Genomic DNA, 26,089 nt, shown 5'->3' on the forward strand with positions numbered 1-26,089 from the left:
CCAGCCCTACCCCCCCACAACTTTAGCCAAATAACCCCCATTTTTCAGTGCGTAACTTGTATTATGAAGTTAATTAAGGTTGACAAGCTTAAGTAAGAAGAATTGATGCTTTTGGCATTCAAATGGGCACTGTAGGTATGTTTCCTGTCCTCCTCTCACTGCCGACTTTTATTCCCCATTGACTTACATTGGGTTTCGTGTTTCGGGACGACCCCAACTTTTCCCTATAATCGGCCGATCTTGCTCGACCCGACTTTTGGAAAAGTCGGGTTTCACGAAACGAAACTCGACCCTAAAAAAACAAAACTCTAGTCATCGTTCATCATTTTGGCAATGCGGGGGTCCCTTTTTAGGATCTGCAAGGCATAATCTGACATGTGGGCCAATGTTCCCAGTGTTAATGATGCACTGCGAGTGCTGGTTGGAGGAGCACTTTCTGGCAAATCCACATCCCTCCAGTCACGCACAAACCCTGTACCAGACCTTGCCACGCCAACATTTTCAATTGCCCCACGATATGCATCCTCATCCCCTAAGTAATCATCCCCATCATCATCCTCCTCTTCCTCTTCTTCCTCCACCTCGTCCTGGAGAGGTCCCTGAGCAGACAATGGCTGAATGTCATCAAGGATTCCCTCCTCCTCTTCCTCCTCGTCAACATTGGCTGCAGACGCCTGCTCCTTAAGGTGCGTCAAAGTTTGCATGAGCAGACACATAAGTGGGATGCTCATGCTTAGGATGGCGTCGTCTGCGCTTACCAGCCGTGTGCATTCCTCAAAACACTGAAGGACTTTACAGAGGTCTTTCAGCTTCGACCACTGCACACCTGTCAACTCCATGTCTGCTCTCAAAGTGCCTGGCCGTGTATCCACCCACAAATGCATTATGGCCTGCCTCTGTTCGCACAGCCGCTCAACCATGTGCAGGGTGGAGTTCCACCTTGTGGCAATGTCGATAATGAGGCGGTGGTTGGGAAGGTGGAGCAATCGCTGCAGCTTCTGCATACGAATGGAGTGTACAGGCGACCAGCGGATGTGCGCGCACAGTCTTCGCACCTTCTGGAGCAGGGCTGTTAATTGTTGAGGAAGCACTGCACCACCAGGTTCAAGGTGTGAGCCAAGCAAGGTATGTGGCTGAGTTTTGAAAGGGCTATGGCTGCCACAAAATTACGGCCGTTATCACTAACTACCTTGCCTGCCTCAAGATGTATACTGCCCAGCCATGACTCAGTTTGTCGCTGAAAGTACTCGGCCAGCACCTCCGCAGTGTGTCTGTCTCCCAAACACATCATCTGCAACACAGCCTGCTGACGCTTTCCACTAGCTGCTCGATAGGGGGACACCTCGTGTGCAACAGTGGCAGCTGCAGATGGAGTGCTCGTACGACTGCGCTCTGTGGACGAGCTTTCGCTTCTGGAGGAGGAGGAGGGTCGAACGCCTACAGCCAACTGTTTCCTATACCGTGGGCTAGGCAGCACTGTCCCACCACCGCTGTCCCCTGTGGACCCTGCATCCACCACATTAACCCAGTGCGCAGTGATGGACACGTAACGGCCCTGGCCATGCCGACTGGACCATGCATCTGTTGTGAGGTGCACCTTTCCACTCACTGACTGCTTGAGTGCATGGACAATGCGGTCTTTCACATGATGGTGGAGGGCTGGGATGGCTTTGCGAGAGAAGAAGTGGCGACTGGGTAGGTCATAGCGTGGTACTGCATAGGCCATGAGTTCATGGAAAGCTGTGCTTTCCACCAACCGATAGGACATCATCTCTAATTAGATTAGTTTGGCAATGTGGGCGTTCAAACCCAGTGTACGCGAATGAGAGACTTTCTTGCGAAAAGGAGATGAATCCAGCGAGCCAAGTTTGAAGTACATAAAAAATCTTGTTCTTTATTTCAAACGTAGATTAAAAATATTTATCCATAGCAGCATATTATAAAAATAGGTTTTTAAATAGTTAATCTTATAGGTGGATGCCCACAAGTGTGATCTATTAACGCTTAATCAACTATAGCACCACCTTTCTTAGGATCTTTTCCTTCTTATATCCCAGAAAAATAGCAATGTGTATTATGGCAATGATAAAGGTTTAGCCGAAACGCGTCTTGCTGTGCACTTTACAGCAGTAATTTTTCCTATCTCTGCCTATTTTTATAATATGCTGCTGTAGAGTCGGTGGGTCGGGCGAGCTGGGGGGTGCCGAGCTGGGGGGTGGTCCCTCTTCTTACCGCGCAGAGATATAAACAGAGACACGATGAGGCAGATTCTGGGTGCAACAGGTCCAAGTTTATTGTTCACCGTCCGACTGACGGTCCTCGTACACTAGGGACGTATTTATACGTACCGTCCCGTCTCACACTGTGACAATCCTGACAGCTCAGTCACTGTGGCCGCCTTAGGCCCGTACACCATCAGCACTTTACTGGCCAGTTTCGTCGTTACACATACGGTGTCCTTCACCCAGAGCCTCGTCTCTGCTGCGGTCCTTTCCTGTCAGGACCACCCCCCATGACGTTCTTTCTCCTCAGTCCCCTTGGTCGGATTCTCCTCAGAGCGCACAGACTGGCGCAGTCATCCTGTCACCTGAGCTCCCCTTGGGGACTGGAACCTTCTGGAACCCTCCCTCAATATTTATAGCTCTCCCGGTTCCTTGAAACTGTCACTCTAACTGTCACTCCGCCCCCCATGACCAACGGTTTCTAAAGCCCTAAGCTGATGTCACGTCCTTTGCTCACACTCCACCCTGCCATCTAATGTCCACCCAAGGTACTGCACGTCCACTACACTTTCCTAGCTGTTTCCCCACTGTAATAACTGACACCTACCTACACTGTGCAAACCTTTCCTTCTTCACTCTGACTAGTCCGTCCGTCCGTCAGGTCACCTTCCCTACACTCCCCCTTCCTTTGTCCATTGTCGTCCTCGACAATCATCATCCCTGCCTTCGTCGTTCTGAAGCTACACCTACATTCTGTTGTCGGACCAGCTGTTGAGCCAAACCCACTATCTGCGGGGGCCGAACCATACTGGGAGCACTATGCTCTGAGCAGCCTACTGCTACTCACCAGCGCGCACGCCACATGACAACGTCTTTCAAACTGGGCAAGGTACACCCGTATTCTCTCTATGGCATGTATCTTTCCTCTACTCTCCCCTTCTGTTACCTTTCACTATTCGGTACGCCATGATCGAGGTCTCTTACCTTCCAGATCATTACCAGCGCCCGCCTTCCTCCTTCAGGGGTGTCCGTGGTGTTGGGGACCTGACCTAGGACGGCTGTCTTTTCTCACGTCTTCCAACTCATTTTCCCTTCTTTCAATTACATGTCATGGTCGGCGTCCCGGTCTCCCAGACCTCCTCAACTCTTAGATCCCTACCGGATCTCACACTTTCCTTTGGTCCCGCAGACCTTCCCGCACTCGGACCTGTTGCATTTTACTTGTGCATATTGTACACCAAAACAACTTTACAATATCACAAGTACCCATTTTTATACATTTTTTTTTTTTTCATTTTCTCTTGCTTTAAAACTCAACATTCAACAATGAACCTCGCCAGTACTCCTTTTCCCTCCCCCTTCCTTGGACATGGACACTCCCTCTTGTCTTCGTATCCCCGTTCTGTCAAGTTTCCAAATTAGCAAATAACATCCTGTAAGAGGAACATTCTTAAAAAGAAAACAACTTAACACATAAAACATTTTTTTTTTTTTAAAACTAGAACTGTTCTTTCAGACTCTGACAGTCCAGGCCATCTCCTGATGGCCGGTAGCAAGGGGCCCACAGCCGTGGAACTCCTGGGGTGAAGGGAGTGTCCAATACAGTCCTCTTTATGGGGGTTCGCATTCCTCGGGTACCGCCAGGACTGCCACCGCATAATACCCGCGGGGACAGTATTCCTTATAATAAGAGACAAAGTCCCCTATTTCCAGGGCACGGCCGTGGCGTATGGAGGCTACGTTCACGTATACCTTCTGACCAGTCTGATCACGTATGAAACCATACCCCCGATCCACATTGGTGTACACCAGCCGCCCCCGGGATCTTTCCACCGCCATGCCAGCCTCCCCTTTTGAATGAAGCAGGCTCCATACCTCCTGCTCTCGAACCTTCTTTTGTTTTACCACCTCCGCAACCCAAGCGGAGGGTACCACGCCAGTCCCAGAGTCCGGTGGGCGGGAACTTGCCGAGAAAGGGCGCGGGGCAGAGGCGGCCGATGATATCTGTGGCCCAGCAGCCGCTGGGGCCGGGTAGCGGATGGGAGCAGCCGTGATTCCGGAGGGCTGGTCCACAGGGCCCATTAGACAGACCACAGCCGGTTCCAATACTGGCATTACCGCGGACGCAGGGTAGGCCGCTTCCACAACTTCCAGCAGAGCCGGAGTAACGGCCGGTTCGGGTGATGAGGCTGGCACCGGCCGAGGGAGCGCAACCGCGCCTTCTGTAAATAAGCTCCGCCCTGGGGACTCCGGGCGGGATGGCTCAGGGACAGGAGCGGGGGCCTTGCTCAACCCCGCGTATAGCGTAGGGCCCTCCGCAGCCGGGCCTTCCGGTTCACTGGAGGCTGCGTGTTGTGGCAAAATGATAGGGGCCGCTTGTGAAGCCGCCGGCAGGCCCGGGGGAATTCTCACCTTCCCCGGCGCCGCGGCCTCCGTCACACCACCGCACGGCTCATCCCGCAGCCTCCGCTCTCTAGCTCGCTGCTCAGCGGGCCTAGCTTCCAGACTCAGGGGCTCCACGGGGAGACTCTCCGCCGGTATCAATGGCGGCCGCTCCTTCTGGCTCCTCACGGGCTCCGCACAGACTCCTCTTCTTGCCCATGGACCCGAAGATGACGTCTTCTGTCTCAGCTCTTTCTCCTGCCGCCACTGCCACTCTAGGCGGCCAATGCCCCGACACCCGCAGCGTCTCATACCGTCCGGTGGGCAGCAATCGAATGGCGCCAAACAGCCGCTCCCAAGCTTTTCTTCGGTGTCACTCCCTCTGTGGGGTGGGGCGTTGGCAGGCCTCTCCACCCACCTGTCAGGGTCCAATATATGAAAACGTCGGCCTCCGGGCACATACTGCTGTCCACGGGGGTACGTTGGAGGGGGTCCCAGTCCATTCAACACGACTGCAAACACCCGGACCTCTCCCCTGCGCTGTAGTAATGCCGCCATCTTGCGCAGCTCCTGATACCGCCCCCGATCTTCGGTCAGCACCACGGAGTCACCACAGCGCTCCCAATTTGTAATCCACAGGTAAGCCAATTGTAATCCACAGGTATTAATAATCCAAGCAGCACAATCCAAGTCCTTTTCCATTCTTTTAAGGCAGGCCTGCCGCAGAAGATGGGGTAATAGCGGCGGCGATCCTGCCGACTACGCCAAATGTAGTGTCGGTGGGTCGGGCGAGCTGGGGGGTGCCGAGCTGGGGGGTGGTCCCTCTTCTTACCGCGCAGAGATATAAACAGAGACACGATGAGGCAGATTCTGGGTGCAACAGGTCCAAGTTTATTGTTCACCGTCCAACTGACGGTCCTCTTACACTAGGGACGTATTTATAAGTACCGTCCCGTCTCACACTGTGACAATCCTGACAGCTCAGTCACTGTGGCCGCCTTAGGCCCGTACACCATCAGCACTTTACTGGCCAGTTTCGTCGTTACACATACGGTGTCCTTCACCCAGAGCCTCGTCTCTGCTGCGGTCCTTTCCTGTCAGGACCACCCCCCTGACGTTCTTTCTCCTCAGTCCCCTTGGTCGGATTCTCCTCAGAGCGCACAGACTGGCGCAGTCATCCTGTCACCTGAGCTCCCCCTGGGGACTGGAACCTTCTGGAACCCTCCCTCAATATTTATAGCTCTCCCGGTTCCTTGAAACTGTCACTCTAACTGTCACTCCGCCCCCCATGACCAACAGTTTCTAAAGCCCTAAGCTGATGTCACGTCCTTTGCTCACACTCCACCCTGCCATCTAATGTCCACCCAAGGTACTGCACGTCCACTACACTTTCCTAGCTGTTTCCCCACTGTAATAACTGACACCTACCTACACTGTGCAAACCTTTCCTTCTTCACTCTGACTAGTCCGTCCGTCCGTCAGGTCACCTTCCCTACACTGCTATGGATAAATATTTTTAATCTACGTTTGAAATAAAGAACAAGATTTTTTATGTAATTCAAACTTGGCTCGCTGGATTCATCTCCTTTTCGCATTTATTGTTGACAAGAGCTCGAGTCATTTATTCGTTGCTGGGAGCTTATACAGTATAGCAGCTTATCTTTTGAACCAACCGGGTAAGCTGGCATTTCTTCTTTTTTATTGAGTACTTTCTTGACCTACTCATAGTCTCTGGGAGGGTGAGCTGGACTTGAGAGCTGCATATGGTGGAACTAGCGGTGGACAGGGCGGACTGAGAGAGTGTTGATGATGGTGATGGAGTTGGTGTTCTTTCTGATGGCCTAGATTCAGTCTTTCGTTGATATAACAGTGGGATTCCCTGACTGCTTTGGCCTTGCAACGACACCTCAACATTTGCTGCTGTGCTAACCGGTGGGCTTACAGTGGTGGAAACAATGTAGCGTTACTGACTACCTTCTTTGTGATCAGTTGCACATGTGATACTTCAGGTTTGGTGTTGTGTCCACACTTGCAAGTGCATGCTGGTTAAATGTCTAAGCATGCAACTGGTATTCAAATTTTTCAGATTTTTCCCTCGGCTAAAGGTCTTTGCGCACTTCTTACAGATAACCTTGACCTGATCATGAGGATTTTATTCAAAAAAGTGCCACACTGCACTCATCCTACTTTGGAAGACATTTTGCGGCCTAGCACGCTGTGCTATTTTGACCGTCTGGACAAGCTGTCCAGCAACTCTTTTGATTTTTGGAACCTGTCTTTGGAGTGCTCCGGGCCTGCCAGATAACAGCTGTTGCGATGTCGATGTCTGCTGTGGATGCTCCTCCTCCTCATCTGAGCTATTGGAAGCAGCACCCTCTTCTCCCAATGGATGCCAATCTGGGATGTCAACAACTGGGTCATCCATCACCTCCTCTTCAATGTCATGTGCACCTTCCTCTGTGTCACCGTGTATGGTGGTATAGTATGCGGGAAGGGGCACCTGAGTCTCATCAGGGTCAGAATCTGGCTCATTACACTGCGAGGACAATGTAGTGCTCTGAGTGAATGTACCAGCAGAATCATCTATCAGTGGCTGTGCATCAGTGCACTCCATGTCAGATTCATCTTGGCCTGGGTAATTCACCATTTCACTTGATAACCCAGGCATGGTATGTGAAAACAGCTCCATGAAGTAATCAGTTGTATGGCCTGCGTCATCCTTCAATCTTGGTTGGGGTGAAGGACACAAGGAAAGGTGTGGTTCATGAACATGAGCCTCCAATGACGACTCAGTGCTTTTATTTTTTACAACTTCAGAAGAGGAGGCGATAGAGCTGGAGGATGAGTCAGCAATGTAAGCCAAAACTTTTTCCTGAAGCTATGGCTTTAAAAGCGGTTTGCCAACTCCTAGAAAACTAAGCCTTCGAGGCCTTGTGGAGCCAGACGATGATGCAGGCTCAACACCTCCTGCATTCTGTCCTATTTTGCTTTTGCCACCACCATCAGATCCACCACCAACACCATCATTACCAGCTGGCAACTCCCGCCCAATTCCACGGCCTCTTCCAAAAGCCTTCCTCATTTTTGGTAAAAATGTACACAAAATCCCACAAACTATATAGTAATGTAAAACAAGGTACAAGGTGTATATAGGACAGGGGAGATGTAGAATTTCTGAACACACTTGTGGATACTGTTGGATTGTGTGAGGCCCAGTGAATATCACACCGCTATGTCACAGGCTCAATGTCGCAGGTGTGAAAAATGTCACTATAGGACAGGGGAGATGTAGAATTTCTGAACACACTAGTGGACACTGTTGGATTGTGTGAGGCCCAGTGAATATCACACCGCTATGTCACAGGCTCAATGTCGCAGGTGTGACAAATGTCACTATAGGACAGGGGAGATGTAGAATTTCTGAACACACTTGTGGACACTATTGGATTGGGTGAGGCCCAGTGAATATCAGACAACTATGTGACAGGCTCCATGTCGCAGGTGTGAAAAATGTCACTATAGGACAGGGGAGATGTAGAATTTCTGAACACACTTGTGGACACTGTTGGATTGTGTGAGGCCCAGTGAATATAACACCGATATCTCACAGGCTCAATGTCGTAGGTGTGAAAAATGTCACTATAGGACAGGGGAGATGTAGAATTTCTGAACACACTTGTGGACACTGTTGGATTGTGTGAGGCCCAGTGAATATCACACCGCTATGTCACAGGCAGAAATTGCCTAGTGTATGACAAACTACAAGGTGTATATAGAATTGGGCAGAATAGGAATCTCCCTAGAGTGTAGGTCTGTAAGAACGGAACATGTCCTCAACTTATTCTTACAGAGTCACACACAGATAGCTTCACTGTGGCCGTGATAACTGCCGTTACACGGTACTGAGAGAGGAGCGTGCACGTACACCGCTGTCCGGTGTCCGTAAAATTGTCAAGCTCCGTGTTTTTTAAGTATACGGACTGACACACGCTGTCTCTCTATAGTTTTGAATGTGATCAAACAGCAAATATACTTAAGTGTTTGAAAACCAGACAAAACTAGAAGGTGGAGGTCTGTAAGAACGGAACATGTCCTCGACTTATTCTTACAGAGTCACACACAGATAGCTTCACTGTGGCCGTGATAACAGCCGTTACACGGTACTGTGTGAGGAGCGTACACCGCTGTATGGTGTGAAAAAATGCACGCTCAGTACCTCACCAGGACAAAAAAAAAATTTGGATTGCTTTTAAAAAAGCAGTTTGCAGAGCAGTGGGAAAACAGCAATGCAGCTATCAGGAAGCCTTAGAAGGCAGCCTAACAACCAACACAGCTGATCCAGAAAAATATAGCCTCCACTTGCACTGCACATACAGTGACTGGTGTGTTGTACAGGCAAAATCGCTAGCAGCAGAAGCAGTTTTTTGGTGTCTTCTTCCCTGCCTAACGCTCTCCCTACAGAATCAGCAGCAGCAGCAGCTCTCCCTATTCTGAGATCAGCATGAGTAACATGGCGGTCGGCGTGCACGCCCTTTTATACCCTCTGTGACGCCCCCCAAAGCAAGCCAATCACTTGCATGCCCTTCTCAAAGATGTTGGTGACCCCTGCCTATGTCATCACGTTGCCCACAGTGTCCGTGGATCCTGATTGGCTGAAAAAGGGCGGAAAACAAACTTTTGAAACGCGACTTTGGCACTAAAGTCGCCGAGCTAGGGTCGGGTTTCGTTTCATGAAACCCGACTTTACCAAAAGTCGGCGACTTTTGAAATTTTTCGACCCGTTTCGCTCAACTCTAGTTCTTACTTTTTCAGGATGTCAGTTTTGTCTGAAGGACGTGAGAGCAAAGTTGTCCATTAGCGGCCATTGATTGGCTGCAGGGATCACGTGATATAACGATATGTGAGCATCAAGAGACTCAGCATGAATTGGCTTCCAGCACCGAAGCTGTGTATAAGGTGTTTTTACTCTACATGGAGGAATTTTGTAATTGTGAAGCGGTTGTCCGAGTAGTGCACAACCCCATTAACATTTTTAGTTAAACATTGCTTCTTTGCTCCAGTTATTTACACATTGTATGGCCCTGTTATTAATCTCAACTAAGAGAACATAGACAAAAATGATTTCAATTTTATAGCATTAACCTCTTCCAGTATATTTTACAAATTAAAGAGTAATACATATTTCTTATTAGAACCTGGATTTTTACAAATTACGGTAAGCCTTTCATTGCCTTGTAGGCTATAGCATCAATTCATCAAGGCTGTTGTGTCATTTTAAGAAGTTTTATCAAAGAAAACTGACAAAAACTGCTTCATAAATGTTTATGGACATGTGTAAAGTTGTTTTCTGAATGTTTGGTTTAGTAGAATGACAATTGGCATCAGGAGGGAAAGATTAGCTCTTTTGGAGCGTTTATGTCTTTTCCCATCGCTCCGGAACCTTTATGGACATTTGTTTGTTTCAGCCATATTAACTGAGTAACTATGTCTAATTTTTTATCCATTCCCTAAATGTCTCATCCTATTTTGAATTAATAATCAGCTGATTTTTGTTTGCTTCTCTATATTTTGTACATTTTTCCTGATGCTGCTTAGTGGTGAATTTATCTAATTTTTTGCAATTCAAATTTAGAAAACAATGTTTGGGCAAATTTTTTTTTTTACTTGTTTTCATAAGTTATTTTCCTCATATTTATGTTAATCATATTAAGAGAATACTGTTTATCTTTTCTATTCTAACTATTAAACAGGAATATATTATTTTATTTATCCCGTGTCACTATGGCATAGACTGCTATTAAGACAAATAAACTTTTGCCTTATAGAGGACCCTTCACAAGTTTTGGCATGCTAAACAGGCTACATCATGAAATAGTGGCTGCAGAGTTGAATAAAACATAGTTTTCATATTTTAGTTTCCTCTCTCTCTATTGCAGAGATGTTACTGGGGGCTTATACTTCTCAAACTGTATGAGGTTGACCAATCATAAGCAGGCAGCAACATACAGGGGAAAAAAAGAATATGCCCTCACAATAGCTTAAGGCAGGCTTCTCCGTGTTTAGACATATAATGACACTCTGCATTCTTCACTGATCTCACACACAAATCTGAATCACACACAGCTCTGCAGTGAAACCAATGAGGGAAGACTGTCTGTTATTACATTTTACAAAGTAAAAAACCTGCCCAAAGCTATTGTAGGGTCGTGTTCTTTTTTCCAACTGTATCTTGCTGCCTGTTTATGATTGCTCAATGTCATACAGGGGAAGCAATACATGCCATAAGAAAAGAATCTTGAACTTATAAATCATAACCTAAACTTTACAAGCTAACATCTTTGCAATGGAGAGGAGAAATTTAATAATAAAAACTCAGTTTAACTCAGCTCTACCAACACTATTCCATGATGTGGTCAGTTTATCATGTTCAAATTGGTGAAAGGCCCTCTTTAACAGTAAGCTTCGTAAACAGACAAACCTGTCCCCCAGCCCTTGTGATATCAGGAAACCACAGAAATCAAAGTGTTACATGACCGAGATATGCGTTTTCTGAGAATCCAGCAGTTAGAGCAAACATCTAATTTTTTTTCTAGGGCACTATGGGATGTTCATCTAAGACTTTTTCTACAGCATTAACAATACTAAATGGTCAAATATAAGGATCTGAGAGAAATTGACAAGGGCAAAGTTTTGATGGTTAAACAACGGGTTCATCTAACAAATGTCAGGTTTTCATGAGGCCCAAAGCTTATTGATGTACTTAGAGAGCAAGGGCAAACCCAGCTGGTGTGATCCTGCAAAGAAGCTACAAACTGATGTCTGCCAACTTCTGTCCAACATTGAAAGTGTTGACAATGGACAGAGGAGCATCTGTAGTTGTGCCATCCTGTAATGTAAGAAAGTGGCCTGGTTCGATGAATCTTGTTATCTTTTACATTATGTGAATGGCTGGGTTCATGTGTGTATTGCTTATTTGGGGAAATCGATACTACTAGGATGCACTGAAAAAATAATAAGAGCTAGCAGAGGCAGTGGAAGGCTCAGGGCAATATTCTGGAGGAAAACCTTGTTATAGAGTTGCATGTTACTTAGACATATACCACTTAAACATTGCGGATAATTTTAATGTTGTGGCTGTTTTCAACTATGTCTGAATATATAAATTATATTCTGAGCTATATTGTAAGAACATTCCAGAAACATAATTCCATAAGGCGTTATGGAGATACTATACTTACTATCCATACATCACATACATTTTCGAGGTCTTTGGAATGGACAGAACGTCTCCAAGGGTCTTGATCCGTTCTAACACGTCAGGGAAGGGGGGTATGTAGAATGGCCAGTAAGCACCAGATAGTAAAGATTTGTTCAGTCTCAACACAGAGCAGGAGCCCGGCTGGATCCATTGGCAAAAAAAACGCCTCCTTATGACGGTCCATTAAAGAGTTGACTCATCTTAGGTTTCGGAGTTTTAAGCTGCGAGAGGCAATGGGATGAGATTTGTTTTTCTGCCCATTTGGCAGGCAGGGAGTGACCCAAATGTGACTTAGGGTGTGTGCATACGCTGCGAATTCTGCTGCAGATCCGCAGAGGATTTGGCCGCTGCGGATCCGCAGCAGTTTTTGCTGCGGTGTACAGTACCATTATTCCCTATGGGAAATGGAAACCGCAGTGCAGACGCTGCAGAATTTTCCACGTGTCACATGTCAATTCTTTCTGCGGATTCCGCAGCAGTTTCCTATCTCCTCCATTGTGGAGATGGTGAAACCGCAGGGCCAAACCGCAGAACAATCCGCAGGTCTTTTGACCTGCGGATTTATCTGCGGATTTTACAAAATCCACGCTGATGAATCCGCAGACCAATTGCAGCGTGTGCACATACCCAAAGGCTAGTGTAAAGCCATGTGGTTGCTCTCTCTGTTACGCATGCGGTTCACTTCAGAAGGGGGTTCACGTTGAGTAATGTACTCTGAAGGACCTAAGAGCCAGCTGGCAGCCCCTGTCCCACTGTGGCCCAGCACACACATTGCAAAACTTCAACCTGGTATTTGACATGATCCATCTGCTTATATCTTTTGTCCTACCACTATTGTATTTGCATATCTGACCACTGTATATAATTTATATATAAACTATAGTGTATACAGTGCATTATCTAGTGTACCTTTAAGATGATTAAATATATAATTTAACCTTGGGCTGCTCTTTTATCTTGATCCACGAATCCACACATCCGTTTCTCGGTTTAACTTTGCATGCTACCGGGGCTGGTTTCTAGGCTGACATAATCCCATTACTGGACTGGGTTAATATGTAATGAGCAACTGGTGGCAGTCCTATTGGTCTGGTAGCTATCTGTTTCACTGGTGCTAGTGAAAGGGGCCCCTCAGCAAGTGTTAGCAGGTGTGATGCCACATCAGTGACTGCATGGGCCACATCCTCTTGCTTCCTGTGCCTCTCTGGGCCTGGGTGGACAGGAGTCATCTGTGTAAAACTGTACTAAGCTAACCTTACGTGTCCCCAGGGGATGCGGAACGTCACATTGTTGAAAGTGGGGAGATCACATTGTGATCCTTCTGAAGTAATAGTGATGTCAGGCGGGGTGGCGAGGTGCGGGTTCATCACATTGTGAGATGTGAAGTAAAATATGTCTGTTACACACTTTGTAGATACAAGTCGTCAAGTAGTCGCTATGGTCATCTAGGCCCAATGGAAACTAAGATATACTGTAAATGAATAACTCCAAATCAGAAAAAACATCAACTGTAAGTCACCTAATATAACTGTATTGCAGAACTGGTAGCTAACACTGTATGATCACTGTGATATTGGTCTTTTTAGAATGTTTTGTTCCATAAGAGTATTATGTATTTCACTATGTAGTAGTAGCATTAATGCTTATGGTGTGGAGGTATTATTTTAGACTAGTATAGTGGTATCATTAGTAATAATGGTCTTTGTATAGTGTTTTGTCCAGAACAACATGTGGATGTATGTAGTATCTAGTCCTTTATTATATACGCAGGAGAACTGCACTGATGGCGTTTACAGGTTCCCTTTATGTGTTGCTGTGGTGCAATAAAATACAATAGTTTTATCATATTACTTAATTATTGAATCATCCATAGGCACCAGGCATCTTATTGCATTTTTAAAGATTCTCAAAGGTGCTAAAACCACATGCGGCCGGGTGCTATTTCCAGCCATACATTACTGTCAACTGATCAGGGAGTTACAAGGTTACTTCAGGAAATGAAGCAATACAGACTCAAGAGACAAAAATTACATCAGATTAATTACTGAACGTGTTTCTTTTCTAATCTTTTTTTTTCAGTTAAAGAAGCAGCATCTCCACTTTGAAATATTAGCAGTATTAATCAGCGCATACTGTCAAACTAAAAGTACTTGTTCTCATGTAATAAAATGATTACATTATGTTAATTACATACATATATACAGCTCTGGCAAAAATTAAGAGACCACCACATCAAAACCCTGTCATGGGCCATTCTCCAGACCCGAACCCCATTGAAAACCTCCGGAATGTAATCAAGAGGATGATGGATAGTTACAAGCGATCAAACAAAGAACTGCTTACATTTTTGCACCAGAAGCAGTGTGAAAGACTGGTGGCAAGCATGCCAAGACGCATGAAAGCTGTTTTTAAAAATCATGGTTATTCCACAAAATATTGATTTCTGAACTCTTCCTGAGTTAAAACATTAGTATTGTTGTTTCTAAATGATTATGAACTTGTTTTCTTAGCATTATTTGAGGTCTGAAAGCACTGTTTTTTTTTATTTTTACCATTATTCTTTGTCAGAAAAAAAAAACAAAAAATGTATTGCTTGGAAATTCAGCGACATGTTGTCAGAAGTTTATAAACTAAAAGAACAATTTACAGGAGACCAGGCCGCATAGCTGACTACCCTCACACACTCAAACAGACGGTGAGTAGTGTATGACAGTGGTCCCGCTCACCTCCGATACTGGGGTGACGTCCCATACCGTCCCGTTGACTAAAGATTGTGTGCTGTAGGCCTTCCCGGGGTTAAACATGCACAGACTGCCAACATATTCCCGGTACCCGCCGCTGACCTCCATCCTACTACCCCGGCGCCCCAGATTCCTCCTCCACGGACAATCTGCTCCGGTGTTACAAGGCTACGCCTAGGAGAGCCAGGATACGTCGTGGCTGTCAGGAGACATTGCCTCACATTCCTCCAGGACCAGGCCAGAGACTTCATGTGTCACTTGCGACGCCACCGTGGGATCTCCAAGCCTCAGACTGATAAGTTTACCCGTTTACTTATTCTCGTCTTGAACCTTAACCTCCATACCCCCCATATTCTCTCCCTGTGTGGAGTATTCCCTGTATTAAAACACCATTTAACTCTTGATCTGCCTCCTGCCTGTCACTGCGTCCCAAGTTCCTGCTGGTTCTTACACACCCATAAGGGAACATTATCTTAAGTGACAAACAAATTGGATGGTGAACACATAATTGACAAAAAAAAAAGTGTCATGCTTAACCTGCTCAGCCTAATAGATGGTATGAACCCTAATTCATTTCTATGGTAGCTAGAAAGACTAGGCTACGATAGAGATCTATACCTAAAATAGAATGAAGAAAATGCTTTTCAGGTGCCCACTGGGTCATTTTTTTTTTTTTTTTTGGGGGGGGGGCACTTTAAATCTAACCCTGCAAGCTTTAATCAGGATGTTCTGGGTCACTTACATGTAGTCATTAGCTCAATCTGTCTACACATAGGTATAAGGCCACATGCACATGTTGAGAAAATTGCACGGGAGCCCACACCTTTTTTTTTTTTTTAAATTAAAGATATTGCATGAAGATTTTGTGTGCGTGTGCGTCTATTTATGTACCATTTTATCAATCCCATATCTCTATCTATCCCATATCTCTCTCTCCCAGATCTATCTATCTATAATTATGTCTATCCATCTGTGTGGGTAATGGAGTATGGGTTGGACAAATGTAAGAGGAGGTTGGACAAGAAATGACATCACAAATCTTTTTTTGTTAAATAACATATCTTTATTTAGCTTACAAAAACATAAAAATCAGCATAAAAAACGCACCTGTGTGTTCTGCCAAGAGGTGCGGATTCTGTGCAGAAAATTCCGCAGGCTAATCTGAAACGTGTGCACATACCCTTACCTGCTTACTATGTTTTTCTATTGTCCTATCTCCCTAGGAATTTATTAAAATGTTCTTTCTAGTGACAAAGTTACACAGCCAGTGAAGTCCAGGCTAGAGTCTGTATATCTGCTTTACAAAAAGTGTTAAGATTTTGGGTCATCAATCTGCAAGATGACAATCCCAAAGAAGTCCAAAGAGGAGGTGGTATGACCAATAAAGCCTAATAGCAGAGGAACAGCCTTAAATATTTAAAGGCTGTATTGGGAAAAAAATTCTAAGCATAAATGCAAAGACTAGATTTCTTTACCTTTGACCTCTCCATGTCACCATTTCATGAACACTTGATGAAGAAGTTCCTGCTGGACATCTAGAATCTACTAACAACTACCGTACTGCTAAGAAGATTCAGTGAACCACTCTGTAAATCACTATTGGTTAGGAAGGGTAACATTCTTGGTAGTGGTCATACCAAAATGTATTGAGCTGCGCGCTTTAGTGGCCAATCACGTGCCAGTTCTTCCATGAAGACAAAATTGTTTTGAGGCTTTCATTTAGACCAGGGTTCCCCAAATCCAGTCCTCAAGGCCCACCAACAGATCATGTTTTCAGGATTTCCTTAGTATTGCTCAGGTGATAATTGCTTCACCTGTGTAATACAAAGGAAATCCTGAAAACATGACCTGTTGGTGGGCCTTGAGGACTGGAGTTGGGGAACCCTGATTTAGACCAGTGATCCCCAATCTGTGGTTCCGGAGCTACATGTGGCTCATGGCCATTGATGTGTGGCTCCCGGCTGTATGTCAGCCTAGCCACAATAACTTCTATGGATGTTTTTTTGTAGGGAGGAGGGAGTTGAGGTGCTCAGCGAAGAAACAACTGCAATTTCATCCTTGTTTTTTGGGCTTGTTATTAATATACAGTTCATCACATTGTATATTTTTGTTGTTTTATTACTTTTATACGATAACTTTTTTAGTTCGAAAAATAGTTTTTCCTTACCCATAACTTTTTTTTTTTTACTTCAACAGAGTCGTCTTGATTACACGTTATCTTTTGGAGAAACAGGATGAATAAAAAATACATAGAGTTTATTTACAGCATTTTTTGACAGAAATAATGTTTTTTTTACAGTATGGTGCATTACTGATGCGTGAAAACTAATTTAATGATAAAACATATTGTAAGAGAAAAATAGTTTTGTTCTTCTATTTTTCTGTACTTTTCCTAAATGCTCCCCCTTCATTTTTGTCCTCCTATTAGGAGACTGAACCTTGCAACATTTTATCATTTAAAGGTCTGTATGTGTTTTGACTCCTAGACTATGTGTCCTTGAACAGGAAATAGCGATTTGGACACACCATATTTTTGAGTTCTAATCATGCACTTTAATCCTGTGTGTTCAGTGAACCATGAGGATTTACTACATCTAATGTAGCTAAGGCTAATGGTGAAACTACACAGTGCAGACTAGAGTCTCTGCTGCAGGTAATTGACATGCTGCGCCTTGTAAACCCGCACCGCGGGTGAGTTTACGCAGCGTTAAATAGAAGCACAGAGGGAATGGGATTTCTTTAACCCATCCACAGTGCTTCTAATGTAGAACGCAGCGTTTTGGAAGCACAGTAGGTGAGCTGTGTCCAAAAACACTGCTCTTCCTGATCATAGGCACGTACCCTTAGGTACAATACATGGAAAAACTTGTGTGAACCATTGTTATGCCCACGGCAAACAGGATCAGGATTTCTCAATCGCATTTGGGGTCTCTTGGGCTTACAGAGGAACTGCTTTATTTGTACACTCACTTAGGGTCAGTACGGATTGAAACTTTTTTTTGTGCATAAAAAATCCATTGCGCTTTACAGTATTAGCATTGTGCATGAGTTTAAGAACTTTAATGCATGTGCTAAAACCAACATTCACAGCATAGCTTGACCAGCGCTGCAGGTATAATATCAACAGCATGTCAATTTATGCTGTGGGTGTTAACGCAGACTTTACATTTTTTTTTAAATACGTTGCTTAAGGTTCGCTCACATTAGCGTATAAATTGGAGGAGTGCAATGTGATAAAAAAACCGGATTGCTCTCTGACCAATGTTATTTAATGAGTCAGTGCTATTCTGCATGTTTTATTAAAAAAAAAAAAAAAAAAAGGAATGCACACGGCCAATCACAGGAAGCTCACAGCCAGAACCCTCAGGATAAGATAGATATATAATTTGACAAGCCCCCCTACATATAATAAACTTGCACCCTTTAGTGCATTTTATGTGGCACTAAAGGGTGCTTAGCCTGGTTTAACCTAATAAATAAAAATGGCTTGGGTTCCCAACTATTTTTTTTTTTTTTTTTTTTTTTTTTTATAACCAGCAAAGGTAAAGCAGACAGCTGAGAACTGATGTCAGACTGGGAAGGTCCCTGGTCATTGCTCCCTTCCCTGACTAAAAAATAACAGCTCACAGTCGCCCCAAAACTGGCACATCACTTGTAGGGCATCTTTACGATGACTGGTTATCAAAAATAGGGGGGACCCCATTTTGTTTTTTCTAATTTTTTATTAGGTTAAAACACTCTTTAGTGTCTCATGAAAAGTACTAAAGGGTGCAAGTTTATTATATGCAGGGGGCATGTGAAATTACATACAGTTGTGGCCAAAAGTATTGACACCCCTGCAATTCTGTCAGATAATACTGCTGTTAATTACACAAATTAGAGAAGCATCACATGATTTTTTGAACAGTGCCAATACTTTTGTCCACCCTCTTTTTTATGTTTGGTGTGGAATTATATCCAATTTGGCTTTAGGACAATTCTTTTTGTGTTTTTTTCATTTAAGACAAATTAAATGAAGATAATACCAAAGAATTTGTGTTTGCAATCATTTTCAGGAAGAAACTGAGTATTACCTGACAAAATTGCAGGGGTGTCAATACTTTTGGCCACAACTGTATCTGCAGGACATCTATTCATTAAATTTCTATTATATATCTAGTATCTTTCTATCATCTATGTTTATATAAGACTGCTTTATTGTTTATGACAACCAGTTTTAATTTACATAGAGTATTATTTTAATGTGTCAAAGATTGTTAAAAAGCATGTAGTATACGGATGCTAGGCGAGAAAAAGAAGAATAGCACATGACATACACGACACTCTTCCTACTTTTCGGCATGAACATCGCAGCGATTGTATAAATGCTAGTGTGAACTGCGCCATTTTCACCATGATATTTGCAACAGCATGAAACGTTCTCATTCACACAGTACTGAATAAATGTCCAATCTTCTCGGTGCAAAATCTAATAAATGCAAGCTTTGGTGTCAAATCCATAGCTGCTGTGTCACCAGTTCTCCTAATGCAGAAAGTGACTGATTACACTACTTAAAATGGTAGAACAGAGTGTGTTCACCTAGGATATTGATCAGGACCTAGGGAATTTCTGCAGCTAAGAGTGAGAGAATAACACCGTAGCTAATGCCAATCTCTTGTGAAGCGAAGACTAGGAAAAAAAAATGACAAAGATGAGTCTACTGAAAGCTGAAATGTATATTAGAGGTGACATTGTGGCCAGGAACACTGTTAATGCTCATGTACACAATGGTTTATTCTAAATATTCATCGGGACCGACAGATTTGCATTAAAAGACTAGATTAGTGACGTTATCAATGTGAATTTCAATTCTAAAATTGTGCCTATCCTGTGCAAATCTAAGCCAAAGCATGAGCTTATGTACCTAATGAGTTCCAAACTTGAGCTTTAGGTCTTCAGATGAATCAGAAATCCCTGTGGGTGCATGCACTTCTGTGGGTGCATGCACTTCTGCCAGTTCGCAGCACCAAATGCCTGGCAATCAGCAACATGTTTGACAGTCGTTTGATCACTTGTTAAACACAGACCGAACCTGCTTTGAACCGGTAATTACTTGATCGTCCAGTGCACATATGCCGCCATCGCTCACAGCAGCACCATGCGCTGACGAGAAACTAAAAGAACATTTCACCCAACAAACGAGCGCTTTGCTGGTTTAGCGGGTGATCAGCAGCATGATTCCATGGCATAACTTTTGAGACACTAACATTTCAATGAGCCAGTTCCTAATCATCGGTGTTGATGCAGCGACACTTATGTTTCAATTCTAAAAAGTTATTCCTAAAAGAACAGGCTGTCACAATTACATCTAGCAAAGAAAATATATGGCTTCAAATTTTTAACATGATTTTTTTTTCCTGATTCTTTACCATGATCAAAAGATACTTGTGTTCCTACCAATTGCTGGATACATTAGCATGATGCTTATGGCTTTTGGTGGGAATCGGTCACTAGATTTTTGCCATGTAATCAGCATGATGTAGGGGTAGAGAGCCTGATTCCAGCGACTTGTCACTTACTGGACCGCAAGCTGAAGGTCTGATATCCCATTTTTTTCTGCTGTAGACATAGCAGTGCTATAAATGCTGATCTGTGCATAACTGGCCCACACACCTGATTGGCATCTTTTTGTTTCCACTGTATATGGTCAGTAAGATGCTAATCAGTGATGGGGGCAGGATTACACAGATTAGCTGGACTTCCTGGCACCAGCCAACTAGTCCTCCAGTGATAATCTCCTGCTGATTAAAAAAAAAAAATTGATTGTATTGAAACCGCAAACAGCCCAGTTAGTGACACCAATAGAATCAGGGATAGCGCCACTACATCATGCTGCTCTCAGATTACATAGCAAAAACCTGATGACAGTCATTTTGGTGGGTACATTATTCTTTATACAAGTTACAGTAATTATGAAAGGACAAAATTTTTTTGTGAAAATGCAATTTATTTACACTGCTATGAACGGTACAGGTTACATAAAGGAACTGACTTCAAGTAAATCATGTATCTCCCATTAATGCAGTGCAGTGGAAAATATTGATAGTCGTAAGTCACCTGATTGGTTTCTGGTTGTGCGATAATAGAAAATAACTAGGAAAAAAAATAAGACATAAAAAGCTAAAAAATAATTGAAAATAATCGTAATTAGAAACTACAGATTGGTTAAAAGCTCACTAACAGATTTATTGAATTAAATTACATTTTCATGTGAGTTTTAGGAAGAAAAGTGGTACAGGATTGTGCTTCGCTAGCAAAGGCTTTATAATAGATTTGAAAATGTTCCTGACAAATTTTTAAGGATTGTTACCAATCAAATATAGAAAAAAAAAAGAAAAAACAACAACCTTTCCTAAACCAATTAGTCCAGTTTAGGCAGTGATCGAAATGGTAGCTAGTCCACTGACAGTATAAATAAATGTAGAGTCCACTGAACCCAATTCACAGTGAATAAAGAACTTCACTTTGAAACTCTTCGAGGAGTTTGGAGACATTTTATTTCCTAAAGGTAAAAACATCAAGTGGTTTGTGTTTTTTCTTGCTTTCGCTAGGCGACGTTGGAATAGGTTTTTCTACAGTTCCACCATACAAACAACTTTTGGAGTCTGGGTGTTCACCATTGCATTCAATTGTTGGTATATAGCCGCTGTCCCACATACCGGGACCGCACAGCTTACACAAGTCATGGAGGCTGCAGGGAATTTTGGGTAGGAGACGAAATTGATAAAGTAAACTCCTTGCCTGTGAACAACAACAACAAAAAAAAGGTATTAAAAATAGAAATCAGAAACCGCAGCATTTTTATAATAAGACAAGCAATGTACAGTTGATATAAAAAGTTTACACACCCCTGTTAAAATGTCAGGTTTTGTCATGTAAAACAAAATACCAAGAAGAATCTTTTTAGAACTTTTTCCACCTTTAATGTCCCCATAATCTATACAAATCCATTTGAGACAAGCAAATCATTTTGAGAGAGAAATTTATTTTTTTTTACAAAAACAATGTGGTTGCATAAGTTTTTACACCCTATTACAATTGGGCATACAGTTGTGTCCCCAATTAACCAATCACATTTAAACATATGTTAATGAGTAGTCAGTACACAGCTGCCATCATTCACAGTGATTCTGATTAACCGCATATAAAGTTTCACAGTTCTAGTAGGATTTTACTGACATTGTCTTAGTTGTATTTTCCTGCAAAAGCCATGGTCCATAAACAGCTTACAACACAGCAAAGGAACATAGATGTTTAAATTTGGCACAACAATAGTATTGCTTAGGCCACGTACACATGTTCAGTATTTGGTCAGTATTTTACATCACTATTTGTAGCCAAAACCAGGAGTGGGTGATAAATACAGTGGTGACGGGTTTCCATTATACTTTTCCTCTAATTGTCCCACTCCTGGTTTTGGCTTACACATACTGAGGTAAAAGACACAACAAATACTGAACGTGTGAATGTGGCTTTAGAACCAGATGTCCCTGGGAAATTGATTAACCCCTTTGTGACTGGGCCAATTTTTTAAATTCTGACCAATGTCACTTTATGTGGTCATAACTCTGGAATGCTTCAACAAATCCCAGTGATTTTGGGACTGTTTTTTCGTGGCACATTATAATTTATGATAATAGTAAATTTAGGTTGATGTGTCTTGTGTTTATTTATAAAAAATATCAGAAACTTAAACATGTAAAAAAAAAAATGCAATTTTCAAACTTTGAATGATTATCCCTATAATCCAGATAGTCATACCACAGAAAAACATGAATAAATAACATTTCCCTCATGCCCGCTTTACATCAGCACCATTTTTAAAAACGCGATTTTATTTTGTTAGCCTTTTAGGAGGTTTAAAAATGTAGCAATCTTTCCTTTTTTTTTTTTCCCTATTCCCTTAACTCCCAGCTTTCCTTTGCTTTTCCTTTGTTTGTTGAAAATGTTTTTTTCTTTTTTAAATTCAATAAATATTATTGAAAATAAAAATGTAGCGATAATTTTTCATTTTTTCAAGAAAATTTACAAAATTTATTTTTTTGAGGGACCTATCCAGGTTTGACGTGACTTTGGCAGTGCTATATATTGGAAAACCCTAAACGTGATACCATTTTAAAAACTGCACCCCCTGACATATTGAAAACTGCTGTCAGGTAGTTTATTAACCCTTCAGGTGATTTTCAGGAATTAATGCAAAGTGGTATAGCCGGAATGAAAAAGTGTTTGTTTACCACCTAAATGTCACTAACTTCTGAACTGGTCACTGTAGCCGGCAGACTCTAAAGGGCCTGTCACACTAAGCGATATCGCTAGCAATATCGCTATAACTTGTGACGTTATAGCGATATTGCTAGCGATATCGCTGTGTGTGATACTTACCTCCGACCGCTCCACCGCTGGTAATCGCTGATTGCGCGAGAACGTCCAGGACTGTTTCTCGTCAGCTTCCTGCGACGCTTCCTGCTGTGACGACGAGCGTGGAGCCGGGCGGGAGGACGCAGGATCGCCTAGTGTGACAGGTAAGTAGCGACCCCCGTCCCCTGCGATGTCGCTGGTGAGATCTGCCTGTGTGGCAGCTCACTAGCGACCACTTAGCGATGTACCAGCGATCCTGACCGCGTCATATCGCTGGTGCATCGCTAAGTGTGACAGTACCTTAAGGCCGCTATTTGGCCATGAACTGCTATGGCAAACATCAGGACCGTGTACACAATCATGATCTCGGTGTGTCAATTAGATTAAAGTGCAAGCCCCCACAATCTATTAACCATTTATTTGATGTAGTCACTTTTGACAGCAGCAACTAAGGGGTTAAACAGATATGGACCGTGACAACACCGATCATTTGTGATACAGCAAGTTGTCAGCTATAGTGGACAGCCGACAGCTGCTGGATTGTCACCTGTATGGGGATGCTGTTCCCTTATATCTCAGGTCAGTAAATATACGTATTGGCTGTCATGAAGGGGTTAAAATAAAAGGCTAGCAAGAGGCCTACAGCAACATTAAAGGGAACCTGTCACTATGAAAATGCTGTCCAATCTGCAGGCACCGTGTTATAGAGCAGGGGAAGCTGAACAGACTGAAGTACAGTGATTTGCATATGTATTCATCCCTCCTCTTCCTTGGCTTTTTACATATTTTGTTACATAACCTGTGTTTAAATATTTTTGTAATCTGATTTGTGTAAGATGCATCAGCACTAAATAGTCTAAGTTGGTGAAGTGAGAAAAATGTAGGCATAAATTAATTTTATGGTATCAAATAACCAAAAATTGGCATGTACATATGTATTCACGCATTTTGCTACGAAGCCCCTAAAAATTTCTGGTGCAAGCAATTACCTTCATAAGTCACATGCTTTATGAAAGGAAGTCCACCTGTGTGTAATCTAAGTTTCACATGGTCAGTCAGTATATACACTTTACCTTTTCTGAAAGGCCACAGAAGCTTTAACACCATGAAGCAAGAGGCATCACTATCCTAACACCATGAAGACCAAGGAGATCTCCAAACAAGTCAGGGACCAAGTTGTTGAGAAGTACAAGTCAGAGTTGGGTTATAAAAAAAAAATCCCAATCTCTGATGATTCCAGGATCACCATCAAATCCATTATCATAAAATGGAAAGAACATGGTACCTCAACAAACCAGCCACGAGAGGACCGCACTCTGAAAATCTCAGCCCGGGCAAGGAGGGCATTAATCAGATAGGCAGCACAGAGACCAAAAGGTAACCCTTAAGGAGCTGCAGCATTCCCAAGCAGAGACTGGATTGTCTGTCCATACGACCATAATAATCTGTACACTCCATAGAGGTGGACTTTATGGAAGACTGAGCAGAAGAAAACCCTTTACTTCCGCACAAATATTGTAAGGATTGTTTTGAGTTTGCCAAAAGACATTTGGAAGACTCCTCAAATGTATGGAGGAAGGTGCTTTTATCAGGCACAAAAAAAAACAAAAACAAAAAAAAAAACAAACAAACTGCCCATCACCCTAACACTAGAGTTGAGCGACTTTGGTCGGATCGGGTTTCGTGAAACCCGAATGAAACAAAATAAGTTTCAGATGAAACTCGTCCGACTAGAGCAAAACAAAGTCGGAGTTTCGTCCGAAACCCGACCCCAATGCAAGTCAATGGGAAATAAAAGTCGGACGAAACTCCGACTTTTTTTGCTCTAGTCGGACGAGTTTCATCTGAAACTTATTTTGTTTCATTCGGGTTTCACGAAACCCGATCCGACCAAAGTCGCTCAACTCTACCTAACACCATTGTTGACGCTGCAGAACGGGCACGGGAGACCTCCACCAGAGGGAGATAGAGAGGTGGACTCTGTAGGGTACTACTAATGTAAAACCGTGATGCCGCAGCGGCCACCGCAAGGGAGCTGAAGGGAAGTCAGCCAAGCTGGGTCAGTAACAGTCACGAGCGCGGTACCAGAGGGGAGAAGCGAATGTGTAGTCAGAAACAAGCCAGAAGGTCAGAGCCAGTCGGGAGCGGAAATACCAAGGGCGCTAGACAGTAACAGGTCAGAGTACAAGCCAGGTCCAAACACAATGGGGTCCAATCACGGGGGTAAAAGGCTGTCAGGAAAGGGTACAGGGAGCATTCAAACACAGGAAGTCAGGGAAAACCAGGGTGTAATGGGGTCAGCAGACTGGAACTATAACTGATATGGGCTGTCAGCAGCAGCGCAGAGAAATAGCCGACCACGCACCAAAGAGAGGCAGGGAAAGGTTAACCCACACATGACAAAGCCGGGAAAGAGATGGAAGAAGGAAAACCCTGACCATGACGACCATCCCCACAGTGAAACATGGTGGTGGCAGCATCATGTTGTGGGGATGTTTTACTGAAGCAGGGATAGGGAAAGTGTTACGATTCAAGGGGAAGATGGATGGTGCAAAATACAAGGATGTCCCTGAGTACATATACACATTATATTATACTAGATGGTGGCCCGATTCTATCGCATCGGGTATTCTAGAGACGCTGTTAAAATAAAAAATAGTGATATACTCACCTGCTGACGGCCACCGGACTCTCTCTCCTCTCACCACACTCCCGGCATCTTCCGGTCCCAGTAATGCTTAGCGCGAAACACTGTTGATGACGTCGCACTCTCGCGAGAGTAACGTCATCTCCGGCCCTTCTCGTTAAGCATTACTGGAACCGGAAGATGCCGGGAGCGTGGTTAGAGGAGGGACAGAGTCCGGGGGTCATCGGAAGGTGAGTATATAACTTTTTTATTTTAACAGAGACTCTAGAATACCCAATGCGATAGAATCGGGCCACCATCTAGTGTATTATACTCCTGTTACACCCGGAGCTGCTGTCACTGTTCTGTTACCTAATGTAATGTACTCCAGTTACAGCCAGAGCTGTAGTCACTGTTCTGCTGTTACCTAATGTATTGTACTCCAGTTACACCCAGAGCTGC

General features: G+C 43.7%; 1 protein-coding gene across 2 annotated transcripts in view; it reads right to left on the minus strand.

Annotated features, from left to right (window-relative positions):
* Nucleotides 1-20,569: 20,569 nt before the first annotated feature.
* TBC1D16 (TBC1 domain family member 16) overlaps nt 20,570-26,089 on the minus strand; it is a 92,166-nt gene continuing 86,646 nt past the window's right edge. For both annotated transcript variants that reach the window (XM_073588081.1, XM_073588079.1), the window contains exon 12: nt 20,570-21,384. In XM_073588081.1, coding sequence (XP_073444182.1) covers nt 21,139-21,384 — 246 coding nt within the window. In that variant the 3' untranslated portion in view covers nt 20,570-21,138. The remainder of the gene's footprint in view (nt 21,385-26,089) is intronic.

Source organism: Dendrobates tinctorius, unplaced genomic scaffold, assembly GCF_039654945.1.
Source record: "Dendrobates tinctorius isolate UK_male_01 unplaced genomic scaffold, ASM3965494v1 ptg000103l, whole genome shotgun sequence".
Classification (NCBI taxonomy): domain Eukaryota; kingdom Metazoa; phylum Chordata; class Amphibia; order Anura; family Dendrobatidae; genus Dendrobates; species Dendrobates tinctorius.